Below are 25,407 nucleotides of genomic sequence, written 5' to 3' on the forward strand. Positions count from 1 at the left end.
GCTCCCTAGAGCAGCTTTTCATTGCCAGGCAGAGACCAGCACCGAATACAAAGGTGCTTCAGAGAAAGCTTGTTCTTTTCCAGCCTTGGCTTCCCGGTCGGTGAGTGGCTTTTGTTTCTGTGTGAGTGCGCTGGTACATGTGAATGAAAACCGAGTGGGAGTCATGTCTGACAAGGAATTAGACCTGTCCAATCGCGTGGGCTTCTGGTTAGGCGCCCTGCGCGGGAGCCGCGCGCGCCTTAGATATAAAAGTGCTGATAAAGGCTGAAGAAGGATGACAGCGCCGCACCGAGCTCCCGGGCAGCGGGCACGTGCCGATACCATCGCGCGCGGCGAGCCAATATCCTGCTCTGTGGTGCAAGCGCGGGATATGAACATTACTGGTGATAAGGGTAAGGAGGGGCTGCTTCCGAGTTTAGTTTATGAAGGGTCCATGTGATAGGGAGATCGGCAGCTCGTCCGCTGGTCTTCTTGCATCTAGATGCCCGATATCGAGTGAGAGAACATTTCTTGAGGCAGAAGTAAAAAAAAACCTGTGCTTCAGAAATGGTGCCTCGTCTAGTGTGGTTGACTTTGCCATTCCTCGTCATGGCGTTGGAAAGTACCGAAAGTTCACTTTACAACGCAACTTTCCAGGGGAACTTCAAAGTCCCGAATATATCCAGCTTGTTTTCCTGGGATAACTACACGCTGGCCGACTGGAGGAGCCTGGTAAACAGGAAGCGGCACGGGACGGAGTCGCAGAATCCTATGGTGAAATCCCTCTTGGTCGTGGCATACTCCTTCATCATCGTCTTCTCCTTGTTTGGGAACGTGCTGGTGTGTCACGTCGTGATCAAGAACAAGAGGATGCAGTCTGCGACCAGCCTCTTCATCGTCAACCTCGCCGTCGCCGACATTCTGATAACTCTCCTCAACACGCCCTTCACTCTGGTAAGGGGTTAAGTTTGCACGATGCTTCCATACGTGTGATATCAAACTGCGCCCCTCATCCACTTCCACAAGGAGCCGAAAGCCCATCTCCTGAAGCAAAACCTCTTTGTAGGTTAACCATCTGGTGGGAGTTCCACACCTGAAGAGTTCCCACTCCCACACTTTCCCACCTTCTGCTCTGACATTTCCTTCAGTTCCCTGCCCTTCTCTGCAAGATTCACTTCAGCACTTTTCTGCTCGCCACTCTAAACCCCCTCTCCTGGCGCTGTTTTCCCTATCCCTGGCTTCTCCTTCATTTGCGCTTCCTACTGTAAAAACCCAGCAGTGTACTGCACTTATTGCTTTGTAGCTAACTTTGTGCTATATAAGTCACATGTATATCTATATCTCGTTATTTGTGTGTGTGTGTATTTATTTATATATATATATAAGCACACATATATAAATAAGCACATATAAATATATATATATATCACAGAGACGGTGATATCAGCTCTGTAGCTATGGTTGGGTCAGAGTTTCCACATAAGAGGCATTTTTTTATTTTCTCAATATGTTTGGCGAAACATTTCCCTCCAAAAAACAGTCATGCAATTTTATGGTTTGGCATAGAAGGTTTCCAGCAGATCCATCATGGGGGAGACGGAATGAGAGGACGGATCAAAAAAGTGACATTTCGTATTTTAATTCCCATAGAATTCTTTGTTCTCCACTGCAAAAAAATGTCTGAACAGAATTATACCAACCTTAGCAGGATAGTCCAACTTTAATTGAGGAGGTGCCTTTGCTAAATTTGTTGTAAAAGCATTTAATAGTTTTTGAGGTTAGTGTTCACATTTTTGGGGGGGGGTGGGCTTGAAACAGTTAGAAATTAGAGATATCTAGACTATTAATCGGTGAATGGCAAATCTGATTGAATGAGGAAGCTTTTTGCGGTTATCCTTTTCGGTCAGTGAACCCAAGTCTAGATCGTGGCTAGAATATCATTACCAGCTGGCTACAGTAGAAAAAAATGTATTGCACCCGTTTCTTGCAGCTTGGGCCCACATCCCGAAAAGTAAAATCCAATAGGGACAGCAGGGGCAGCATCCCCTGACCCATGGCTTGGGATGTAGGGGTAGGGGAACCAAAGGGAGACACTCTTAGATTACTATAAGAAAAGGAATGAAAATGAATTTTCGCTGCTTGGTTCGCAGACACAGAGCCAACGTTTGTTGACCCCAGTGTGGCTCTAAGGTACAAGAATCCTGCTTTGTTGTCCACGCACGCCAGACAAGGGCTCTTGGTCTCATGTTGGACTCCCACGTGGGTTTGTAAATCCTAGCTCAGGGTCCAAGAATCCACAGAAGCTTGTGGGCTTTTGCTGTACCTCCCACAGACTTCTACTATCTTGTTTTGGGTCTATAAACCATAGGCGCACAACACCCATTGGGCTAAACTAAAAGGACTAGGCCCCTCGTCCCCCGCCGTGTGTCCTAGTCCGGGCTGGAGCTTCATTGGTGCTTGTCTGGAGGAAAGCCTCGGCAGGGTACGGAGTGGAGAAAACACCTTCTTTTCTTACTATAGACACATTCTGCTTTTTGCTCTACTGGAAAGTGTCTTCGAGGGAGGGGTCAAGCTCACCAGTGATTTATAATATGCTTTTTCATTGACCCCATGGTGGGGTCTCTGGATGGGCAAGGCCCTGTACCAGTGCTTAATTTGTGCCCAAAGGTCTCTTTTGAAACATGGCTGCTGCATTTAAATTGGCGAGCCATCTCGGGCCTCTTCAATCCATTTACAGCCACTCCCTACTCCCTTAGCTCAATCTCGCAGCTTTCCGCTTTCTCCCTTTCTGACGCTTTTTCGTTTTTCTCTTCCTCCGTCTTTCCCATATGTGTCACCAGCTCAAATTAAGCACTGCCCTGTACAATAGGATTCCATATTCTTTAAACGAGAGACAAAGATTGCTCATTAACACTTCAATGACAGAGGCATCATCTGCACTTGAAAGGACCTCTGCTCTGTTCACAACCAGGCTGTTAACCTCAGACCTTCCAAGAAATGAAGGCACAAATTACAAATTATATTCAGGGCCACTGGAATTATGTGGCAGGAGAGGGCCAAATTATGAAGCAGGGGTAATCAAATTATGTGGCAAGAAAATGCAAAATATGTGGCACGATGTGGCACATTTTCTGATAATATTAACTATTTTGTCATTTTTACGGTTGTTAACACTGTCTGGGCATAGGTTGCACCTCATTACTACCAGTTTAACATTCAAACAAAGCTATAAGCAACAGAAAGGTAACCAGTCAACCTTTACAAAGGGGCTCCCACTGCACGGAAAAGCATGTTGCTGTATTTTAATAATTTTTGAACTGTTAGACCTAGAAACAAAATTTGTTTTGGGTAAAATCTGCAGATTATGCAACAAATGATAAATTATGTGACAAATGCAGGAGATTCATAATTATGCGAAAAAACACTGCAGGTGCACAATCATATAATTCCAGGTGCCTGATTATATTGTTTGTAATTGCATTTATATAGCACTTATTACCCATGACAAGTGGTAGCAAGCGCTATATAAGTGCAAAAAAGTAGGGTTGGGACTTTTTTTTTCATTTTTTTAAAATGGTGTTACAAAGATGCAGTTCCATAAGGCAGTTCAGACTTTTTTATCACCATCATCTTGCATTCTCTAGGAAAGCACTTGTAGTTTTGCTTCTAAATATTCTAAATACCGGCTAAAAGGTAAGAATACGCATAGTGATATTGGTAAATGGGAGTCTGGGCAATTAGTTTGTTTCGGTGGTTGGTGGTGGGTGGCACCAGCACTTGATAGTTTTGGCAGGGATTTTTAAAAGATGGTCCAGCAGGCAGCATCTGCGTAAAATTTTCATCGTTGCCTGTCATGCCACAGATACTCAAACAGGCTGTAAACAGGCCGCAGAGATGAGCAGCCCATCACTGTGCTCCTCTACCTCTTGTTTGTCATGTAGCTCAGTTTGGGTAGGGTGGGACCTGTGCACCACAGTAGAAAGGTATGTGGGGTGCAATATTTCACTGCGCCTTGTTAAGGGTCCATTTCACACAGCGCTATTACCCTTAGAGAACATTTAGTAGACAGGCAGAGTGGAGCAGCATGGCAGTGTGCATCAACAGCACCTGGCAATGCACCCACCAAAGCTTTCTGCCGCCGCAGCATGGTGTACGGCAAATCGGTTCGCCCTTCTGTGGTTTACCACTTGGGCCTTCTTACTATCTCTGCAAGGGGCACTTGGTAGTTGGAAGTATGGAGAAGAAGGGTGCCCAGTTCCAACTCAAAGACACAGACACATTTCAAAGGCTGATTTGAGATGCATCTTGGCTGCGCAACCTCTGGACCTTACTGTCCTTCTACCTGATGCACTGTTGCAATCAACTGGTGCCTACACTGTCTTCTATTCCCCTTTGCCAACTTTTAAATGGCAACTGCAGTCCTGTGCGATAACGCACCTTCTGCTGAGACACAGTCCAGGTGTAGCAACTGTTTTGAATGTCTGTCTGAAAAGGGGATTTTAAAGCTCAAGCTTGGTGCCAGATACAAGAGTTCATATTTGACATAGGCGAAAGACTCACTGAGGCTGAGCGGTGATGACATTCGTGTACACACTGTACAGCACCCCATTCCCCACCCCAGCATCTAACCAATGAAATAGCTTGAGACTACCAAACTTGGGACCATATTTATACTTTTTTAGCACTGCATTTGCGTAATTTTTTTACGCAAAAGCGGCGCAAACTTGCAAAATACAATTGTATTTTGTAAGTTTGCGCCGTTTTTGAGTCAAAAAGCGGCGCAAATGCAGTACTAAAAAAGTATAAATATGGGGACTGGTTTGGAGAATTAAACATTCTCAGGCTGTATTTATTTTCCAAAAGACACAGGTGTATAATTTCACACCTCAAAATATTTATATCATGTACATTTAACATCCATAATGCTAGACATAAACTTTTCTGATGGAAATTTCTCAAAATCATGGTGATCCACCGGACTGGCCCATCAAGCAAGCACCACCCAATAGGGCCTCTACTTAGAACTTGGCAAGGTGAATTCAGCCACCCCCTCATATCAGGGGAGCTCCATTGGCCAACCAGTAGGTTAGGCCCTTAAACAATACCAGGACAACCCAAAATTGGACCATCATGGTACCGACTGGAAGATAGACTGGGGTAAGTCACCCGAATCACCCCATGTCCTGTTGAAGAAGCACCCGTGGACAGCTGAAATATAGTTTCTGTAGCACCCAAATCCCAGCCTCCTGCAGACCCCTGCCTCACTATCCCTCTGTCATGGCACTAGTCCTAAAAAACAGAAGTCAGGGGACTGATTAAGCTAGACAAGATGCAAGTGACATCATGGCGCATAACATCACAGCACGTGTCATCACAGGAAGTGACATCAGCAAATGGCATCACAACCCATGACTTTACAAGAAGTGACATCACAAGAAGTGATATCAGATCTTAACAACTCCCACATATGTTTAGCAGGTCTATCATGAATACATTCGGTGCATTACAAAATTTGAGAAATGCGATTCTGAGTCGGGGCTGTGCCAAAAAAGTGATGCAACCCGATGCAAGATCTGGACCTCAACCTATACATTTATTTTTTTAAAACTCTGCAACAAAGAAATTGGCAACAAAGAGACATGTGGCAGTAAATCTGTTCTGTTTAATTGGTTGCAAAGTCTGCATTATCCTATGTGGTTAAAGCACATGCTGCAGAGATCTTTGTGTTAAAAGTGGGCAAGCCACTAAAATCTCGAGCCAGGTTTGAGCCTAAAGCTTGGCTGTGGCTCAGCTCGAAGTTCTGTTGGAACCTCGAGCCCATAACAGGCTGAACTTCCATGTGGCTTCTGCCTGCCACCCTCACTCCACCCAGGATGTGGCATTGCGGATGAGCCACCCACTTTGGAGTGAGAAACCAGGTTTGAGTCTCGGCGTGGCACTATATCCTGTAAGTCTAGGCAAATCAAGTAATTGCCCCCTGCCTAGAAATAACTAATAGGACCTTGTGTCATGTATTTGGTCCTCACATAAAGCGCTTCAATACCGCAGGGTTGAGTTACCGCTAAATAAAAAGTAAAGAAAATGTGCAAAGAGGTAAAAACAAAGTGTGAACATAAGGAAAGCAAATATATACCCATCTGCTGGCTGAGCTGGCTGAGCTGGCTGAGCTGTACAACATCAAACCAGAAAACCTGGATCAATCATGGCTTCCCCATTTAAATTGTATGCTCTTAGGCAATTTTTTATTTCACCAAAACTCTTTTTTCTTAATTATTGGGCTTGAAAGCCCTTTTACATATGGGTATTTAGATTTATTAGACAATAGTGTTGCTCCATAATAATTAGGGCCATATACAGGGTTTACACTAACTTTTAGTAAGTGCTTCTAGTGCAACGCCATAATGTGCCATATTAATGTCAGTTCCACATGTTAAATGCAGTTTTTATTAATAATGAAGAGATGGTATCATATTTTAAGTGATGTCTGTTGTGTGATTTACACAGTAAATATTTTCGGGGCTCGGTTCATGCATGGGCTCTACGAGCCACACCCTTGGCTCGACTCTGACTTGGCTCTCCCTTTTAATTTCTGATCTCACTCACCTCTAGTTGATGTGTCCGGTAAACCTCAGGGAATAATAATAGTAATGGTAAGATAACCCTGGAGCTTATCACATTTGCTGGAGAGATCTGTGCTTTGTCTAGGTTCAGTTTTGAATCAGAGAAGGGTTAATGTGTCTCCCGTAAAGCACATAATATAACCTGCAGATGGTAGATTTTTATTTTATGTTGATAGGTAAGTGGATTTCAGCTTTGAACAAAGAGATCCTTTTTTTACTTGCAGTTCATAAATTGTAATCCTTTTAATATAGCACAGTGAGCTATAAAGGACTTGTGACTCCTACACCTTGTAATATGCACAGTCTTATGTAACACATCTTGTACATTGATTTACACACTTGCATGCTTTATTGTCACTATATTATGTATGTGTGGTGTAAAGTGCTCTGACACCCAGCATTGGGATCAATAGTGCTATAAAAGAAATAAAACAAAATGGTGGTATTTTAATTATTTGTGTAAATTCTGTGACAGACCAACACACTTCACATTCTTACAGTACATGCATACCTCTTATATACAGGAACTTAACAAAGTCAAACCCATGCCTCTCTTAAGCACTTGTGAAGTGATAAGCTGTGTGCCATTGTTTCCCCTCCAATGCATTTACACCTAGGTGTTAGGCACCAGATAGCTCCCCGCCAAGATACTCAAACAAAAGGAGGCCTGATAGCCCCTTAAATTCAGCCTTTGTTGGGCCCAGCTGGAATTTAAAATAACAACGTTCCCTTTTCGCAGACAATGTGCCAGCACCCTGCATGTGTCCCGGTGTCTGAAAATTACAACAGGACCAGTTCTGCATATTGTAGTGGGGCCCAGCTTCTTTGCAGGGTGGACAACGTCCACTCTTGTGAAAATAGTGGATAGATGTCTACCCGGGTGCACCCCGCCTAACCCTCCGCGGGGGTAAAAATTAGAGGCAAATCTAGAAATCACCTGACTTTATAGGGGTTGTGTTTTTTCAGGCTTCCACGCTTGCTCTCCGGCTTCTGGCGAAAGTTTGAATTTTCACACACACAATGGTAAGAACTGCCATTGGGCACCACCTCCCACTGTCCGCTGCCAAGATGAAGCCCCCTTTATTAATATTAGTTCTTTGTCTTTTGCTTTCTACTCTTTGGTATACTGGTGAAAGTGGAAGTGCTGCTTCCCCTCTCATTTCAGTGGCATTCTGACAGTATGTGTGTAGTCACACTCGCTTACTTAAGATGCTGTTAGAGATGCTTCTGGCATAACCTGAAACTTCTAAAGCTGTCAAACTGAATCCTGCTGTAACCACGGCTCCTACTTTTGTCATATTCTTGAGCCTTGCTGCTGTCACTGAGTCTTGCTTTCAGTGCCTGCAGGTCTTAAAGCTGCCATGCCCTGCCTCTCGTGCCTGCAATTGAGTGTTGCTGCTATTATATACTGTTGGTTCCTGCTGCTGTCACTCTGAGTATTGCCGTCAATGGATATAACGCAAGACAATGTCCTAGTTCTTCACACCATCATGCACAATACTGACATCCACTGCGGATACAGTAGTCAGTCCTTCTGCTATCACCTCTCCCGACTTGGTTGTAGCAGGCAAATCCCAAATTGATTTGGATGGATGTGTGAAGCATACAGCCTGTGAGAGCAGCTCAACTTCAAAGGTACAGGAGGAGGGATTTCCTTCAGCAGCCTCAAGCTCCACTCATAGTTCCATCAGGAGACAAAAGGTCACAGGTGTAAACACTCCCCAAGATTGCTAGCTATTCCATCTGCCTTTCTGCAAGAGATCATCAGGCATCTGTTCAAGTGGGGGAACATGAGCTCCTCACTAGCTGGTGGTGCAGGTTTTGTCCACCAGCTGGAGCTACAGCATCCCAGTGTCAGGGGAGCAGCATGTCCACAGGCATGCTTACACCTTCCCACATACACGAGTCTAGCTGAGGTCTCCTTCTGACTACCCTCTTATCTCCCAATCTAATCCTGCAACAGTGTCTTGTGCTGTTGATGTTCACCATACAAAGATGTACTCTAATTTTTCCACAGCTTTAGCTCCTTCATAAACATGGTTAACAAAATTATTTACCATAATGAATTTCAGGTGCAGCATGTGCACATTTAAATTTTGACATCTTTAGCTAACCCCCGTTCGTTCAGAGAAAAAGAAAATGTGACTGAGTGCAGTATTAGCCAAGGCATGTGTTTGCATTTTTGAAAGATAGTTAACCTCCAGCTAGCTTGATTTATAGTTCTAATTTGCAATCGTGGCACGTTCGCGCCACATCATCGCATAGCCATTTCAAAAAAGGATCACAGGCCCAAAAAAATGAAAAAAGACTCATCAACCCTTTGTATATTATTTTAAATGATAGAAAATACCACTCATCTTCTGGACCATGATTTCTATTCCACCCTGATGAGTACAATGGAGATGTATCACTATTAATAAACCATTACATCATTGCTAAATATGTAAATATTAGTTATATATCATGTTACACTTTAACCCATAGTGCATATGCACACAGACAAACCTGAACCTTAAACAAGAGATAATGTAATCAAGGTGCAACCCCTGCATAATAACTAGATACCCCAATATTTTGCATTCGGTCTACTCAATAAACTGCATGGGAAGCACAGTATAATGCCTATGGGAAAATATAAAAAAATAATATACGTGTTCACAAGAATTGGTGAAGGTGAACTTTTGGACCATTTTCAACTGTTAACCTTTTTGTGAATGATTTTTGTTTATATCAACTAAGGAAGAAGATATAGTGTAGTGACTAAGTCAATCTGAGCACATGGTTTTGAATCCACAGTGGCACTTCACTGGAAATTGTGCAGTTCTGAGCAAATCACTTAATCTGTTATAATGATGTAATTGTGTGTAACTGGATAATTCAAAGATTTAAACCCTCACCTGATGTATGCAACCTCACTCCCCAAAATGTACAACGCTCCGGTACTCCCCAGTTTTGTTTGTGCTATATAAACACATATTTGTTTTGCATTGTGTAGTTATCCCGCTAATTCCACTCTGTAAATGCCCCTTCCTTTTGCGATCTTTGTGAACCCCCTCATTTAATGACATTCCAATAGAAGACCCTTTATCTCAGTACCCATTCCACAACTTTTATACAGCTCCTAAAAGCCTTCTTCTAAAAGTCTACTTCTCGATGTCTGTGGGAACACTTTCTTGTGTTAATGAGGAGATCCCCATACACATCTTCCTGTTTCATGTAAAGTTTTGTTCTTATGTGTCATATGTTGCTTTTAGTATGAAAAGACACCTTTCAGTAAGGCTGCAGTGCTTTTGTTTTCTAAGTGTCAAACATGCATTCAGGCACAAACTCTCTCTGTACCAAACAACTTGCTCACATCAAATGCTCGGAGATCTGGTGGAACTCTCAAAGTTCCAGCATTGCTTAGTGTCTGAGTGGAAATTATTGGCAAATCCAATAGATATGGCATTAATTTGCTGAAGCATGTAAATACAGAAATGCATAAATGATGTTTGCATGTGTTAGTGCATTTAAGCCATGCATATTGGCAATGTGTGCTCTCATACTGGCTCTGAGGACACCTCTGCCCACATCGCATGAAGTGGCAGCTCCACCACCGTGGCTTGAAGTACTAGCCCCCCTCCGAAGTTTGGGTCTGGTTGCGCCCCTGACAAACCATGTGGGTGGTCCAACAACGGCCAGCAAGATTGTTTGTGTTTGCATACCCAAACTGCCATTCTCTAAGAACCCCCTACCAAAAAATCAGGCCAATCTCTGCTTTGCCACCTGAAGACCACGCACAGTAGGGGTTGGTTGGCACTTAAGGCACACTGCGTAGCTGCCGGCTAGGCCCTACAGCCAGCCCAGGCTGCACACAGCCAAAGGCCACACTTTCGTTACAGCCTTGGCGGTTTGAGTGCCTTTGTCAAGACCCTGCAACCATCTCATGCTCTGTGGTTAAAGGATTATGACCAATCAATATTTATACGAGTAATAACTAAACTTAAAAGCACTCATACTTAAACCACTACACAATACTACTTTCATATTTGTTTCTTCCATAATGTTTGGGTAATGTGCTATGTAATCTCATCTGTAAGATTACTTATGACATTTGCAATTGCATCTGTCACCTCAAGGACGTTGTCATGAGCATTCCATTTGGTGTTCAAATAATGGTGTGCATTGCTGCTGTGTGAGATATGGATGGTAGATATAACCATAACTTCTGATGTTCAGTGTTTTTTAGTTTTAATGTTCAAGCATAACTGTACTTTAACTCTGGTTTTTACATGAATGTCTGGTGATTGTTTTAAACTTATGTTTATTTTGGTAACAACAGTTAAACAAAACTTCCCTTTAACCTTGTTTTTCCCAGTGACGGTTGATAGATAGATAGATAGATAGATATATAGATAGATAGATAGATAGATAGATAGATAGATAGATATTGTCACTCATATACCAACTTTAATTGTTTTTATTAGGTCAGTGGTTTTCAACTTATTTTATCCAAAACACACTTGAAAAAATAATTTGATGGAGGCCCGCCATAAGGTAATATTTCAATTCAACTTATATGTTAGCTTAAACATAGTAGTAATTCATGGTGTATTGTAGTCAATAAACAATGGCAAAAATTGTAACCAAGTAGTCCTTTTCAGTTTCACGTAATATAAAAAGTCAGAGTGAATCATTGTGGAGCGAGCAAACTCTTTCAAGGTTTTCAGGAGAAGACATACGACAAGAAAACCCCAAATTATGTTCTATGTTGCTTTTGCTCTCATAATGACTTCAGTAAGTAAAAGTAAAAACATTGCCAGACAGCAAGACAAACATCTAAGGTAAATTTGTGGGTGAGAGAAGGGAGAAGTATCCCCCAAAACATTTTAACAAAAAACTGTGCTTGTTAACGTTTAACTTTCTCACAACGAAATATTTAACATTTGTAACTTTGAAGATGACCAGTTTTCCCCCATATGAAACACATTTTGGCAAATGTGTTTGCAGAACTTTATTGGAACATTCATGCAACCGTAGGCTTCCTACGTACCAGTGATTCATTAGTACTCCGACAATCCTTCGTGCCTCTCAAGGGGATGAGGAGGGCCGCTGTTCTGGATAAGTGGCATCGCTCACCTATAGCACTAGGAGCACAGTGTTGTTCAGAGACCACTTATGTTGCAATAGGAACGCCAATCACATGATGCTCTACATGGAGCAGGTGTGTGTGTGTTTATGTGTGTGTGTGTGTGTGTTTACAACTTGAGGAACAGAGATAAAACAAATTTGCCCAGAAACTCACAATTTAGGTCATGTGCCTAAGCTATGTATAAGATCAGTAATTTGGCCATTTTTTAAAATGTTCTTCCCAGGGACATATCGCTGTTTACATTGTATATTGATGTTTCTTAGAAAGTGCATTTTGATCCATTGAGGTATTTCTAACAGTTGCCATGGACACTATGTAAATTGTGCCCTTGAGATGCATGCTGGCACCAGTGCTTGTGTTTGTAGAGAGACCTGCTAGTACCATCAAGTTATCTAGAGAATAGCTTCATTCAGTGTTTTAGAATATTGAAAGAGAAAGCCTTACATATCCTTGACCTTCCACAGCCTGTGATGAAGAAAATCAGAGAATAATTAGCCACACGCAAATTGTAATATTTCTCCTACTATTGTGATACATATATGTAAGGTCCTAATACTTGTGCATTTATGGAAACATCAAGCTCTTTTTCAATATTTTACTATGTCAAAATTGAGACTTCAATAATGGCCATCTCTCAGACACTGTTACTCTCAAAGCATGCCTGATACATAACACTTACACACTTCAAAGAAGGTGAAATACTACTGGGCTGCACATGTGCACCATGCCTAGTTGGGGAATGTGACCTATCAGCTAAAAATATTTCCCATGTGAAGGTGTCGACAGACACTGAAGGCACCTGTGCAAGGGTAGTGAGTGGAGTAGCCCACATGGAGCCACAGCTGGACTCATGGTTCTGTGGCTGTATGCGCAAGGCTTTCCTGACCTCTGTCTGGGACCCTGCAGGTTTCAAGCCCAGTCTGAACCAAATATGGTTGCCCCCACAGATGTGAACTGCCTTTGCCAGTGTCATTGGAAGGAATTACATGGACCCCACTCTCAAGAGAGAAAGTTCTCTCACAGGCACACAGGGCACTGATTCTATCCAGGATCCTGCGTGCCACCTTCCAATGGGCATGCAGGGCAATAGCACACCTTTAACACTAAATGCACCCTATTTCATGTGTTATCCACATTCAGTGAGTCTCCATGTTTTTGTTGCCTATGAGGATGCTTTATTAATTTAAGAAATGTGCTAGGGCAACCGCTTACTGTCACTGGCATGGGATCAGCCACCTTGGACTAATAAGGCTAAATTGTGCTACTAGTGGAGGGCAAAATCTCATGCTCAGGGGCTCTGATTCTACAATCAGGCAGTGGCATTGTTTACAATCTTAAATATCTACATTCAATAGAGAATGTAATGCTTACTATGATAATACCTTAAAATCGTGAATGATTATAAGTATTGGCTTGAAATGACTGGATCTATAAAGAAGTTTTACCTCCAAGGCTCAGTCCTACCCTCACCACTGTAAAATTTAGAAGTTGTCCCCTCTGGTGAGCTACCACCCTTGAATGATCTTAGTGATTCTGAGGACACGTCCTATGACGTCACTCTGAAGCTATGGCTGCAAAGAAACACATATCTCACCAAGCTCTGCATAGTAGGACATTAACTGCTAACCTTTGTAGGTATGCTACTGTTACTTTACAGGCCATACATAGGAATTCATGTCTTCATGGAAGTTACATCGGGAGTCATTACATTGCATGTAAGCTGAGGGCTTTTACATCCCAATCATTTACTTTGCAGTTAAGTTACTTTATTGTTGATTTTAAGCATCAAACTTTAGCATTATATAGGTATATATTATTATATGCATATGTATATAAATATCTTACCTAGTGGAGGTCGCCCCAGTTAGTTATAGTTAGGACCATGTTTCCATAGAAAAAACGTTTTTTGACTTGCCAATATCTTTGGCACCGTTTGATGAATCTTCACAAAATTCTTGTTGCGCAGGGAAAGTTTTGGGGTTATCTGTCAAGCAGGGGCAGGTAAGAAAAAGTAGAGTTTCCCATATTAATATCCCTAGGACATTTAGGCATGACTACAGCCCGAACCACTGGACGAAAGTACACCAAAGATGGCAGAAAGCTAGCTTTTGGTACACAGAATGTGCTTTTGCTTATTTGGTGTAAATCCATCTATTAGATTTGGAGATACTAAACGGAAAATACATTTGTATATCTCTGGCTGTGACAACTTTGCGAAAAAAGATGAGCTTGTGCAGGGGAAAAGCCACAGGGAGGTGGCAGTCCCCAGGGCAGGTCTGTGTGTTTGAGTGGGTCTGTGAGTGAGTGTGTGAGGGTCTGAGTGGGGCTGGGTGGGTTCATGAGGGTCTGAATGGGACTGAGTGGGAGCGTGAGTGTCTGAGTTGGTCTGTGAGTGGGTGCGTAATGTTCTGAGTGTGTCTGTGAGTGGAGAGAGAGAGAGAGAAAGACAGTGAGAGGGAGAGAGATAGAGAGTGTTTTTAGGCTTTGATGTATAATGTATTTAGAATGGGATATTTCTGGCCACATTGAAAAGAAAAATGTATTTGTCAATTAAAAAGAGTGAGGTCACCTTTCAGTATGAAACTTTAACTTTTGAAGTTTGAAAGAAATTAAGGGAAGGAAATGATCACAGACACATCTGGAGTAGAACCCTCAAATGTCAGTGTGAGGGTCTGAGACCTTAACCATTAGGCCATAAGGGACTCCATATTGTGCTCTGTCCAGATATAACTATGGCATTCAGCACACACACTTGGTCCATTACTTGGAAGGGTTAACAGTCCAAACACTAGGAAATAAATGGGCCCACTGTCTTGAGATACTAGGCTTTGAACCATCAACCTACTGAGTGGCAGTCTGGTACTTTACCAGTAGGCCAAAAGAGACTCTGTTCTGCTTTGTACCAAACCTTAACTATAACATTCAAATCACACATCTTGCTAGTCTCACTCTTTCAAGTCATTGAATGGAGAGACCTTAGCAATAACAATCTCTCTCTTCCATGCCATTATGGGATGGAAGAGAGAGAAAGAGAGAGAGCAAATTACTATAAATAAAAAAAAACATAGAAATCCAATGAAAAAACCAAAGGTTACAGGAACGTTATAGTTAGGAAATAGAATTAAAAAACACATAGAAATTCACTGAAAAAAACAAAGGTTACAGGGACTTTATAGTTAGGCTCTCATTTTAAACGAACAAAGACATAGAAATTCACCTGTTATTGTTATAGTTATCTGAAGTAACTATAACTCATGCTCTAAGGTAACTATAACTCGCCTAGAGACCCAAGCCAAATTCTGCTCCTGCATGGCAGACATTTCCATCTGGATAGCTGCTAACTGAGTTAGTCATGCTTGGCAGTTAATCTAGCATCTGGTCCTCTCTGTGGTGGCCTCTAGACAGGGGAAGTACCCCAGTTCCTATCAAATCCATCTGAACTTTACTGATTCTGCTAGATAAAGATCTGATTATATTAGCACCAGGTGGTTGAAGTTATGGTTCAAGCAGTCATATCAATGGTGATATCATAGGTGATGTAATGAATGTTGTCACTTATGATGTTGTCAATGGCGTATGTGATGACATTTACTATGCACGGGGGAGGTGACAGTTATACTTGTCTTGTGAATCATAATTGTTGAATTTCGGTGGTCTTATAAATTTGAGACAGAACCATAACTCGGGCCTAATTCACAAAGATAACTTTCACTTTGGTGTAATTTGCACTTTTGATAATTCACAAAATTTGAGCGTGAGTTACTAATAAAAAAAAAAACAGCACCAGTAAGACCAGCACCACACATAGCCAGCCACTGTTACTGTAACACCCTCCCATAGAAAATACTGGAGGTAGGGAATTAAAATAACATTTCAGGAAATATAATTACATTAAAGTGATGATAATTTTTAGTAAAAATAATTACATTAATTTAAATTAATTCTATCTATGACTTTAAATAATCAATAATGGATAAAAATATTTTTCCTTTAGGTGGGAAGTTAGTTTTTACTTCAGACAGCTATTTTAAATATAATTTGATATATTTCCATTAATTATTTAGTTTACAAGTATGTTAATAGAATTGAAGCATTTTCTATTTTGTTTTACATTTAAAATTAAAAAACATTATTAACCTTATTATTAAATATAATTGTTGGATATCTACCCCCTGACTGCAGAAACCTTCTATGAATTTTAAAAAATACATTTAACTCAAAAAGAAATATTTAAAATATTTTTATAGTCATGTGAATTCATTTTATGTATTTCTTTTTAGTGTAAAACGAAATAGAACAATTATACAGCCCTGACAGCTCATTTTTAATACAATTTTAATTACTGGAAATACATGAATTAAATTCAAATTATATTTCTCAAGTTTAAATTAAAAAAAAAATTCCCACCTAGAGAATAAATATATTTTTGTATTATGCATTAATAGTTATTAAAATGTATAACTTAGTTACAAATTTGTTAAATACCTTTTGAAATTACCAATAGAATAATAAAACATTTTATAACTAAATAATAAATATGTACTACTTTTTAATATGTTCTTAATATTCAATTACATTTATTTCAATCAATTTTTAAAAATTTTACATATTTTATTTATAATTAACATTATTTCCTATTGTTCCTATTTTAATTCCCTACCTCCATTATTTTCTGTGAGAGAGGTTTGCAGTTCTAATGGTTCACCATGTGTGGTGCTGAACCTACTACTTTTTTTTGTTTTTTAGTAGTAATGTTCACTTATATTTTGTGAACAGCCAAAAGTAACAAATGTATTCAAAAGTATAGAGTACTCAAAAGTCTAAGTTACCATTTTTTAATGGACCTGATTGGGGGAGTAATTTACACTTTTAATTGCCTGTCTTTGCCACTTGTTGTCTGTTTTGCCATTTCATTTGTGTCTGTTTTTGTGTCCTCTCTGCCTTTGTAATTTCACTGTCATCGCCTTCTCTTTTTGTGTCTTTCTCTCTCTGCCTTATTGATCTTACCACTTTTCCACCTTTTTTCTTAAACCTTGTGTTTCCCACACTTTTTGCTCCCCTGTCATTCCTTACCTCCTCCTCACATTCCTCCTGTCTCTTGCCCATTTCCTGCTTCCTGTGTACCTCTCAGGTCCTGCCCATTACCCCCTGAGGTCCTCCAACCTCCCAGGAACTACTTTATGGCAGCGGCAGCATGGAACTGCAGTGATTGCACCGCTGGTACATTGAAAGTGTGTCAAAGGAAAGCCGATCTCCCTAAGACCCCTGGTTCTCCACAAACCCACTGCTACCCTTCCCCATCCCTCATGCTCTCAACATCATCTGCTGCTCACTGAACTACTGCTGCCCCACACCACATACATCAAAATGGCCTTTACCTTCAGGTTCTCTTGCATGTTCTTTCCCCCCACACTTACCACTCCAGCAGCAATAGCACCTAGCATCCCACCGCTCACATGCACACCAACCAGTCTCTCACTGATCACACTCCACTCCACATTCACATGCATGCTCATTAGCATTTGCTCGCTCAGCAAATACATGGCAGAGATATGGGACCTGCTGCACGAACAAACCCCTGACCTCCTCTTCAGAGAAACTTGGCTGAAGCCAGCCTGGGCATCAGACATTACCACTGCCATCCCTGCTGGCTACTAGATCACCAGTCAAGATTGTCAGCCTAAGCCCAGAGGCAGAGTTGCCATTGTATTCAAGGACACATTCAGCTGCACCAACACCATGGACACAGCAACCAGCTACATGGAGCACCTCTACTTCAAGATACAAATCAAAGCCAATATCACCTTGTGCAGAACTCTTGTATACAGCCACTAGACTCCTGCACCAACTTTGCCAGTGACATCAGGATTTCATTGCACCCCTCATCGTGGACACCAGCACCTTCATCCTGCTAGGAGATCTGTACTATCACCTGACAACCACACCGACCCCAAATAGAGCGCTCTACTGGAAAATCTCACAAACCACAGTCTCACTAGCACATCACCGGGCATCCCACCTGAAACCTCTGGTCCTTCAACAGCATCCCAGTCAACAAACCATCACCTATCACCTGGACAGACTTAGTCCTCATTACCTTTAGCATTCCGATCCTGAGCCACAGAATACCCACCACCCCTGAACCTCCTCGCTACTGCTGGGATAGCAGTCCATAGATGGACTGGTCTGCCATCCTCACGGCTCACTGATCCAAACCCACCAGCTACCTGACGGAAGGCATCAAGAACTTTAACAACTGGATCACCACATGCACCAACTGCCTGGCACCATGTAAGCATGGCGAAACAGCAAGATCATGCCCTCAGGCCAGATGGCATGCAGAGAAACTCAGCTGGTGACTCAGCACTGTAAGCAAGTGGACAGCAATTGGAGAACAAGTGGAAGCTCCACGGGTAAAGACTGATTCAAATCCGCCTGGAGACGCTACCACCAGCAAATATGGAAGGCCAAATGCAAAGCCCTCGTTTACTGCATCAACACTGCCACCATCAACAGCAAGGCACCATTCAATCACATGTGCAGCAGGAATCAACAAGGGAAGCCAGCACCGTACTCCAGCCCCCTCCAAGATCTCTCTGTCATGTCCTCTATGAAAGGACATGGCTGCATAAGTAGGTCAGTGGTCTAGCTGGCCTAGACAGAAACTGGATACCAGGAACTTGCAGGGAGCTGACAGGAAGCACTGGCTCCACATCAGTAGGGTAATATTGTACCCGGTATGTATCTGGTATTTTATTTATATGTAGAGTGAGCTCGCTCCCTCAGGCTCATTATTCTATTGTCAGTGCTTTTGTGTGTTAAAAATTCTACTGAGGAGTGTTTATGCTTGATTTATCTGTGCATTTACTTTCTGAAGCATGAGATGTTTCTTGTGCTCATTAGCATTGTAGTGTTTGTTGTGAATTGAATATGAAGGTTCTGGCCCGTGCTGCCTTGGGTGTTCATTAGTTCAGTTACCACTGAGCAGCTGGTGCAGAAGGTGCATTGGTTGTGGGTCCATACTCCTCACTGCTGGATTTGACAAATAAACTTTGTTATGGAACTTACCTGATTATTCCACATTCTTATGTCAGTGCAACATTGGCAACAAGCTGTATAAAGTGTGGATTGGAGTTTGAGGAGTGCTGGAGCCCACAGCCTCTACCGTTTTGCTGTGTTGGGATGTGGCGTCAGAGCTACTACGCAGCCAATAAGCATCATGGTGAGTTGATATTTCACCTGCACTTTTGTTTTCTCTGCTTTCTGTGCATTTCTACCATTTTCTCCCTCTTTCAAGAGCACTTGACATTTTTTTTGTTGAGTTTGCAAGTACCTTTGAAACTCAGCTTGTGTTATGGTGACAATGTCTGTAACAAATTTCGCGCACATCTCTCCTTTCTCTCAGAATCCAGACAAATCATCAATTAAATGGAGCACGTGGTTAAGAGCATTTGAAAATAACCTGATTGCTATTGGGTCTGATGAGTTTGAGCTGAAGTGAGAAAATGTGATTTTATGCAGTCACCTAGGCCATGAGGGCCAACGAAATTTTGACAATTTATCTAAAGCTGTGGCGACTACTCGATAACCTGTGGATTTGGATGAATTCTCAGAAGCCATTACTAGACTCAAGCGGAAATTTGCAGAAGAAACTAGTGTGTTGTTAGAGAGGTTCAATTTCTTTAAAAAAAAAAGCAATCACCTGATGAGTCAATAAGGGAATTTATCCCTGCATTAAGATTGTTGGCTGCAACCTGCAATTTTAGTGCATCACTTGACACTTACCTAAGGCATCAATTTGTGTACAGCTGTTTTTTTCAAGGAAATGATCCTTAGCTGCAGGGATCCTTCATTAAATGAAGTTCTCGATCTGGCAAAGAGTATTGAACAGTCAATTGTATAATCTCGGATGATGGCTCAGGAGTGTCATACCTTCCCATGTGGTATCCTCTTCTGTTGCTATGGATTATAGTTCACTTGACAAGAACGTGTCAGTCTCAAAAATTTGCCTCACAGCCATTGCTAATTAGATGAGCCTCAATGTGTTGAAACTTAATACGGTTACAATCAGGTACCAGGTAGGTTACAATGGGTTACTTCTATCGCTTTTCACAACCTCTGCATCAATTTTATCAAGCAGCGGCCCTCAAACTTGTGGTCGATAAACTCACTTAACATATTTCCTCTGCTTAAAATCCTACTCCCAATCAGTTACAGCAAATCAGTAATACAAACATCCATCTAATTGGACTGCAACCTTATTAAATATATACTGGCTCTGCACCAAATCTTCTAAAACACAGCAACCAGGCTCATATTGAGCTGATCCACAGAGAATCGGTTTACCACCATCTGGCAGATATACATTATTTACAGTAACAAATGTTACTGGATCTGCCATCTACAGAACAGGCTCGATCTTCCTACAGATGGTCTCTTCTGGATACCCCCCAGCTCCTTTTGTTTTACCTCTGCTATCTCTTGAGCACTCCTAGGATATGGTGCTCTCATTGTGATGATCCCTCCTTCTCCCACTCAACTGCTAAAAACTGGAACCCTTGTCTTATCTTCTTGTCGGCCAAAGGTAATTGTTTTCTGAAAACACTACCCATATGTATACCGCATTTGCGCCGATTTTTGACGCAAAAACGGCGCAAACTTACAAAATACAATTGTATTTTGCAAGTTTGCGCCGTTTTTGCGTCAAAAAGTGACGCAAATGCGGCGCTAAAAAATGGGTATAAGAGTTGACTATTGACCCACATATTTCTAGGTAAGCTTTATGCTCACTGCCCATGCTGTCATCCTAGCACTGGGATACAGTTTGAGGTAAATGCTTTTCGTTCATTTATTCATCCTCTTTTCAACCCCTGCCACAAGTAGGCAAACAGAATCTGTAAAGTAAAACGAACAGCAGTACCATCAGTGCGGTACATTTGCATGGGGTACACCATGAAGCAAATGCAGTTGAGTCTGATTGACAGAGCCAAGTGGTGTGATCCACTGGCCGAAGAAACCTAGTGGTGACGAAGCACTCCACTCAGCTCTCTCATGCATTAAATAGCGTATAATATTGTGCTGTAACCTAACCATCCTTTGGACTGCGGCAAGGCTCTTTACTAAGGGTGCCTATCAGTCTTATTGCACCCCTCTAGGTCATGTAGAATAAATCCACCAGAGTAAACGTCGCTGCTTTCTGGTTCAAACTAGAGTGAACGTTAAAATACTCTTGCAAATGCTAGACATGCCTATAGAGATGTGCAACCCATTTTCTGAGCAGCCGTCTGCGGCGCCACAGGGTGATTATGGTCCTGTACTCCTCCAGTGTAGGACATTTGAGAAATCTTTGTTTACTCCACACCACATAAGTGGTAAAAGACTCTCAGTACTTGTTTCCGCCCTCTGAAATTCACTTTCCCCCATCTCAGCCCAGATATTAGCTGCTTCCAAAAACTTTTAACATTTTCTTCTTTACTTCTGGTAATGCTTTTTATATTTCTCTGGGAAGCTTGAACGCTTTCATCCCCAAGCAACATAAATCCCTCTTGGGTGTGTACAACCACTTTACAAAAAGCAATTGACATAAAACTTAGCATTAATGTAAATGAACTTCAAAGTCTCTTCAATTTTTTCTCCAACGTGTCATTTGTTTCTCAGTAAAGACACATGTTCCTCCTACCCCATCACCACATTTGGATGTATTACCTTTTCTTTCCCATCTTGGGCACAGAATAGGCCAATGGAAAGGATGGTGAACAACCACAAACATGATAATGTGTGGATGTTGATGAATCTCCCATCTCCTTAAACTCACTTCCTGCCCCTGGGAGTAGATTTACTCACATGTTCAAAGGCATGTGAGTGTGAATCCCAAGTTCAGTTTCCCACTCATAAATCATATCATAAGGGCATCAAGTTTCACAAATGTAATCTTATATAAGGAAATGGATTTAGAAATATGACCCTGTGTTTGTAGCCTAGGTATCTAGTAGCTATTATTTCAATACTAACAAAAATACATCTTTACACTGGATATTAATTGATATGTGAATTTGATCTCAATTTCGGAACACGATTCTTCTGCTACTGGGATTTGAATGCAGGGCTGCTTTTGCCGCTTATCTGTTCATTGGGGTGAGATCCTTGTGTTTCCTAGCTGCTACAGCAGGGGGAACTGACCATTGTTTGCACACCTCCTGGGAAGTTGCTCTGGATGCTGTTGCTGGGGACTGCAAACCCAACCATTCCTCTCTGCTAAAACACCTGAGTCTTACCAGCACTATTTAAGCACACATTGCCCGTCAGAGCCTGGAAGAGGCTGTACTCCCCCCCCACCCTGCCACCCGCCACCCCCCACACGGTTGAAATATCGGGCTTGGGCTGCCACGGTATTGTTGCATGACTTTTGCTAAGATTGTCACACTATTCCCCAACCATATTTAACTGGTCATAATATAACATGTTTTGTAGACTTGTAGGCTGCTTTGCCCTAGGATCTTTTGATTCCAGCTGATCTGGTCACATTATACTAAACAATTGTGCAAACCTAGCTCCTTACTAGTGGAATTAAAAGTGTCACTGTAAAATTGTAATATTTTAACGTAGGTGTACCACTCTTTAATATGGGCAAACGGAACGCAACAGATTTAGTTTAGAGCACTGCTAAACACTTAAAAAGCTCCACTAAACCAGAAAATTGTACACTCAAGGAGACTGATGTCTCGATTAAGGAAGTGGAGTCACTAATCGGCACAGATGCACCATCTCAAGTCGAACCTGGGGCAGTCCCGAATGGCACACATGGAACTGCTCTTCCTAACAACTCGGGCACCATTTCACAACAAATGTCTGGAACTAGGAAAGGAATTCAAAGATCAGTTCCAAAGTGCAAGCATGATGCTCATAATATTAAAAGTTACTTTAACCGACACCCTAGGGAAATGCAAGTCATTGAGCCACCTTTAGTCAAAGATTTGACTGCCCAAGGTTTAACTAATGTAATTGATGCTTCGACTAACCAAAGGTTGGCTGCACACACATACACGATTCTGTGTTGTAACCTCTTCCTCTGACTCACTGGCAAGACTAATAAGGATCCACAACTTCCATCATGTGAAGGGTCGCAGTTAGATAAACCAATTGAACCAACTGTTGTGGATGATCTACCTTATTTAACGCAACCAATTGCAGAACTCAGGAATGAGGTGGGGGGTCTTAAAACTGTGGTATTACACCTTTCTACTCTAAATCAACTTATCCTTGATAAAAATACAGATACCGGCAGAGCTATGCACACCATAAACAATCATGATAACCTACAATTGAGCAGGGATCCTAAACCCCTTAAGCCTGATAGTTGCTTGTAAGAAGCCAGCAATCTATATGCTGCACTAAAACGAAGTACACCGTGCAGAGAGTACAGTTGATTCCCAATTGGTTGACAGAGGCAAAAGTAGATAACACTAATGCTCTCTTTTGTGGTAGTGTGGGCGAGCAGTTAGCCTTATCAGAGGTTAGTGCTAAGCATTTGTTGTACTCACAGAGGCAATAAATGAGACACGCACTCAAAGAATAAATCCAAGACTAATTTTGAAAAATAACACTTCTTTTTTATATATGTTTTAAAACCAGAACTTTGCAAACTAATAAGTTCTGATTTTGTGTTCAAAAGTTACAGTTAAGTAAATAGTTCAAACCTGTGTGCCTTTACGCACAATGCAGTCCTACGGAGAGAAAAGTCAATAATGCATAAACGTAAGTACACTAGGCTTTGGCTTTAGGGGTTCACCTTCTGGGATTAGAGATGTAAGGGCCCAAGGTCTGAAGTACAACCAGCAGTTTGTCAGGTTCTCCCCGAATTCCACTCGGAGCATGGTGCTGGAGTGGTTGCAGCTGGGTGTGCTACGAAGAAGGCGGGGGGTGAGGGGTACCTAAAAACAAGCTGCACAGGGGGGCTTTTGGACAAGTCAGAGAGCTCCCAAATGGGGCCTGGTTCAGAAGGGGAGTTAGAGCAAGGGTGCACAGCTGGTTCTTCAGGTTCTGGGCCGGACAGCTCGGGTGCAGAGTGGATAGGGCAGCTGTGCTCTGTGTGTAAACGTGCTCCTCGCAGTCAGGGTCAACCAGCTGGCAGTGGCAAAATTAGGACTGCTGGGCCACTCACAAAGTCGGTCTCAGTGATGCTGATGTCCATTGATGGCTGCTTGGTTCAGGGGCAAGGTGAATCCTGACTGGATTGTCACTGTTGATGCTTGGTGCAGGGCAGCCGTTACCCCGGGGATTGGTGTTGGACAGCTCAGGTGGATCCTGCTGTTATCACTCTTGGTGGGGCGACGGTCCTAGTCTTCCAGGGCATGACTCATCTACGCATCAGTTGGGCTGGGGAGCTGCAATCCGGTGGGCTGGACTCTGCTTTTTGGTGACTGCGACTGCAGGGAAGTAGCTCCTCTACTCCAAGGGAGACTGGCGTTGTTTTTGAAGTGCTGGCAGGCTACCGAGGCTTTGGTAGTTCTCCAGCTTGCAGGACGAGTCACTCTGTCACCATTGTCGAGAGAGGTGGGGGCAGGCAGGGTTTTGCACCAAAATGTCCCCAACTCTTCTGCTGTTTTCGCCAGGCAGTAGCTCATTCTTGTCCTTCTCTGGATCTGAGTTCTTTGGTTCAGGGGTGCCACCTAAATACTCAATTTTGTGGTGTTACAGGGAGTGCCAGATAGCAGCCAATGGGTTGCCTACTTTTAGGGTGACTACACCCTCTATGTGACCACTTCCGTTGGGAAGTGATCATAACCATGACCCTAGAATACTATTTATATCCAAAACAAAATTGAGGAACGTGAAAAGTGGTGTCCGCATCAGCTGGTCCACTGGCATGGTGTGGGCTAACCTCTTAATCTTACTAATTGTGCTGCCTGTCCTACTGCCAAAAAGTAGGACCAGGACAGGGGGGTGGTCCTCTTTGTCATCAGGAGAGACCTGGATGGCATTACAAAAGGTGGCATGACCTTTGAAGCTACCCGCCCTGAAATGTCCATTCTGCTTGGAAGAGGTGATAACACCTCTGTCCAGAGCAGGCCTTTGTTCCTGGCCTCCGAGAGAGCTGGCTGTCACCTCAGGAGGTCAGAAATCTATCTAGGGTGGTTGTACTGGTTTACACCAGTCAGTTAACACGCTAGCAGTCTTGTAGGTTTTCAGGAGGCACCTCTAAGGTACCCTCTTAGTGCATGTATGAATTAATCCATCACTGGATTCAGCAAGGGTTTATTAATATGAGATGTTTGATACCAAACATCCCTAGTTTCAGTGAAGCCATCATGTAGCTGGGGAACTCGTAATGACCAGTGTCCAGCACATGTACTCAAAATGGCTTCCCTGTTCACTTACTATGTCTGAGAATTGACAAAACATAGCAGGGGCATGTCTGCTCATGCAGATATGTCCTCACGTATGATATAATGCACCCTACATTAGGGCTGTAGGCCTTCTATAGGGGTGACTCACAAATATCACATGCAGTGGTAGGGGACCTGGCAAACGGGGATGCATGACAGGCCGGCTTTTCATTTTTGTCTGCACCAAGACATGCAGCCTGCCATGGCAGCACTGTGTGTGTTTGGTGAGAGGTCCCTGAAGGTGGGGCAAATTGTGCTGCAGCCCTTAGGGACCTTCTTTAGTACCCCAGCT

General features: G+C 42.4%; 1 protein-coding gene across 1 annotated transcript in view; it reads left to right on the forward strand.

Annotated features, from left to right (window-relative positions):
• Nucleotides 1–276: 276 nt before the first annotated feature.
• GPR83 (G protein-coupled receptor 83) overlaps nt 277–25,407 on the forward strand; it is a 149,336-nt gene continuing 124,205 nt past the window's right edge. Inside the window, exon 1 of the mRNA XM_069202429.1 lies at nt 277–933. Within this exon, the coding sequence (XP_069058530.1) occupies nt 547–933 (387 nt within the window). The 5' untranslated portion in view covers nt 277–546. The remainder of the gene's footprint in view (nt 934–25,407) is intronic.

The sequence above is a fragment of the Pleurodeles waltl genome, chromosome 8 (assembly GCF_031143425.1).
Source record: "Pleurodeles waltl isolate 20211129_DDA chromosome 8, aPleWal1.hap1.20221129, whole genome shotgun sequence".
Taxonomy (NCBI): Eukaryota; Metazoa; Chordata; class Amphibia; order Caudata; family Salamandridae; genus Pleurodeles; species Pleurodeles waltl.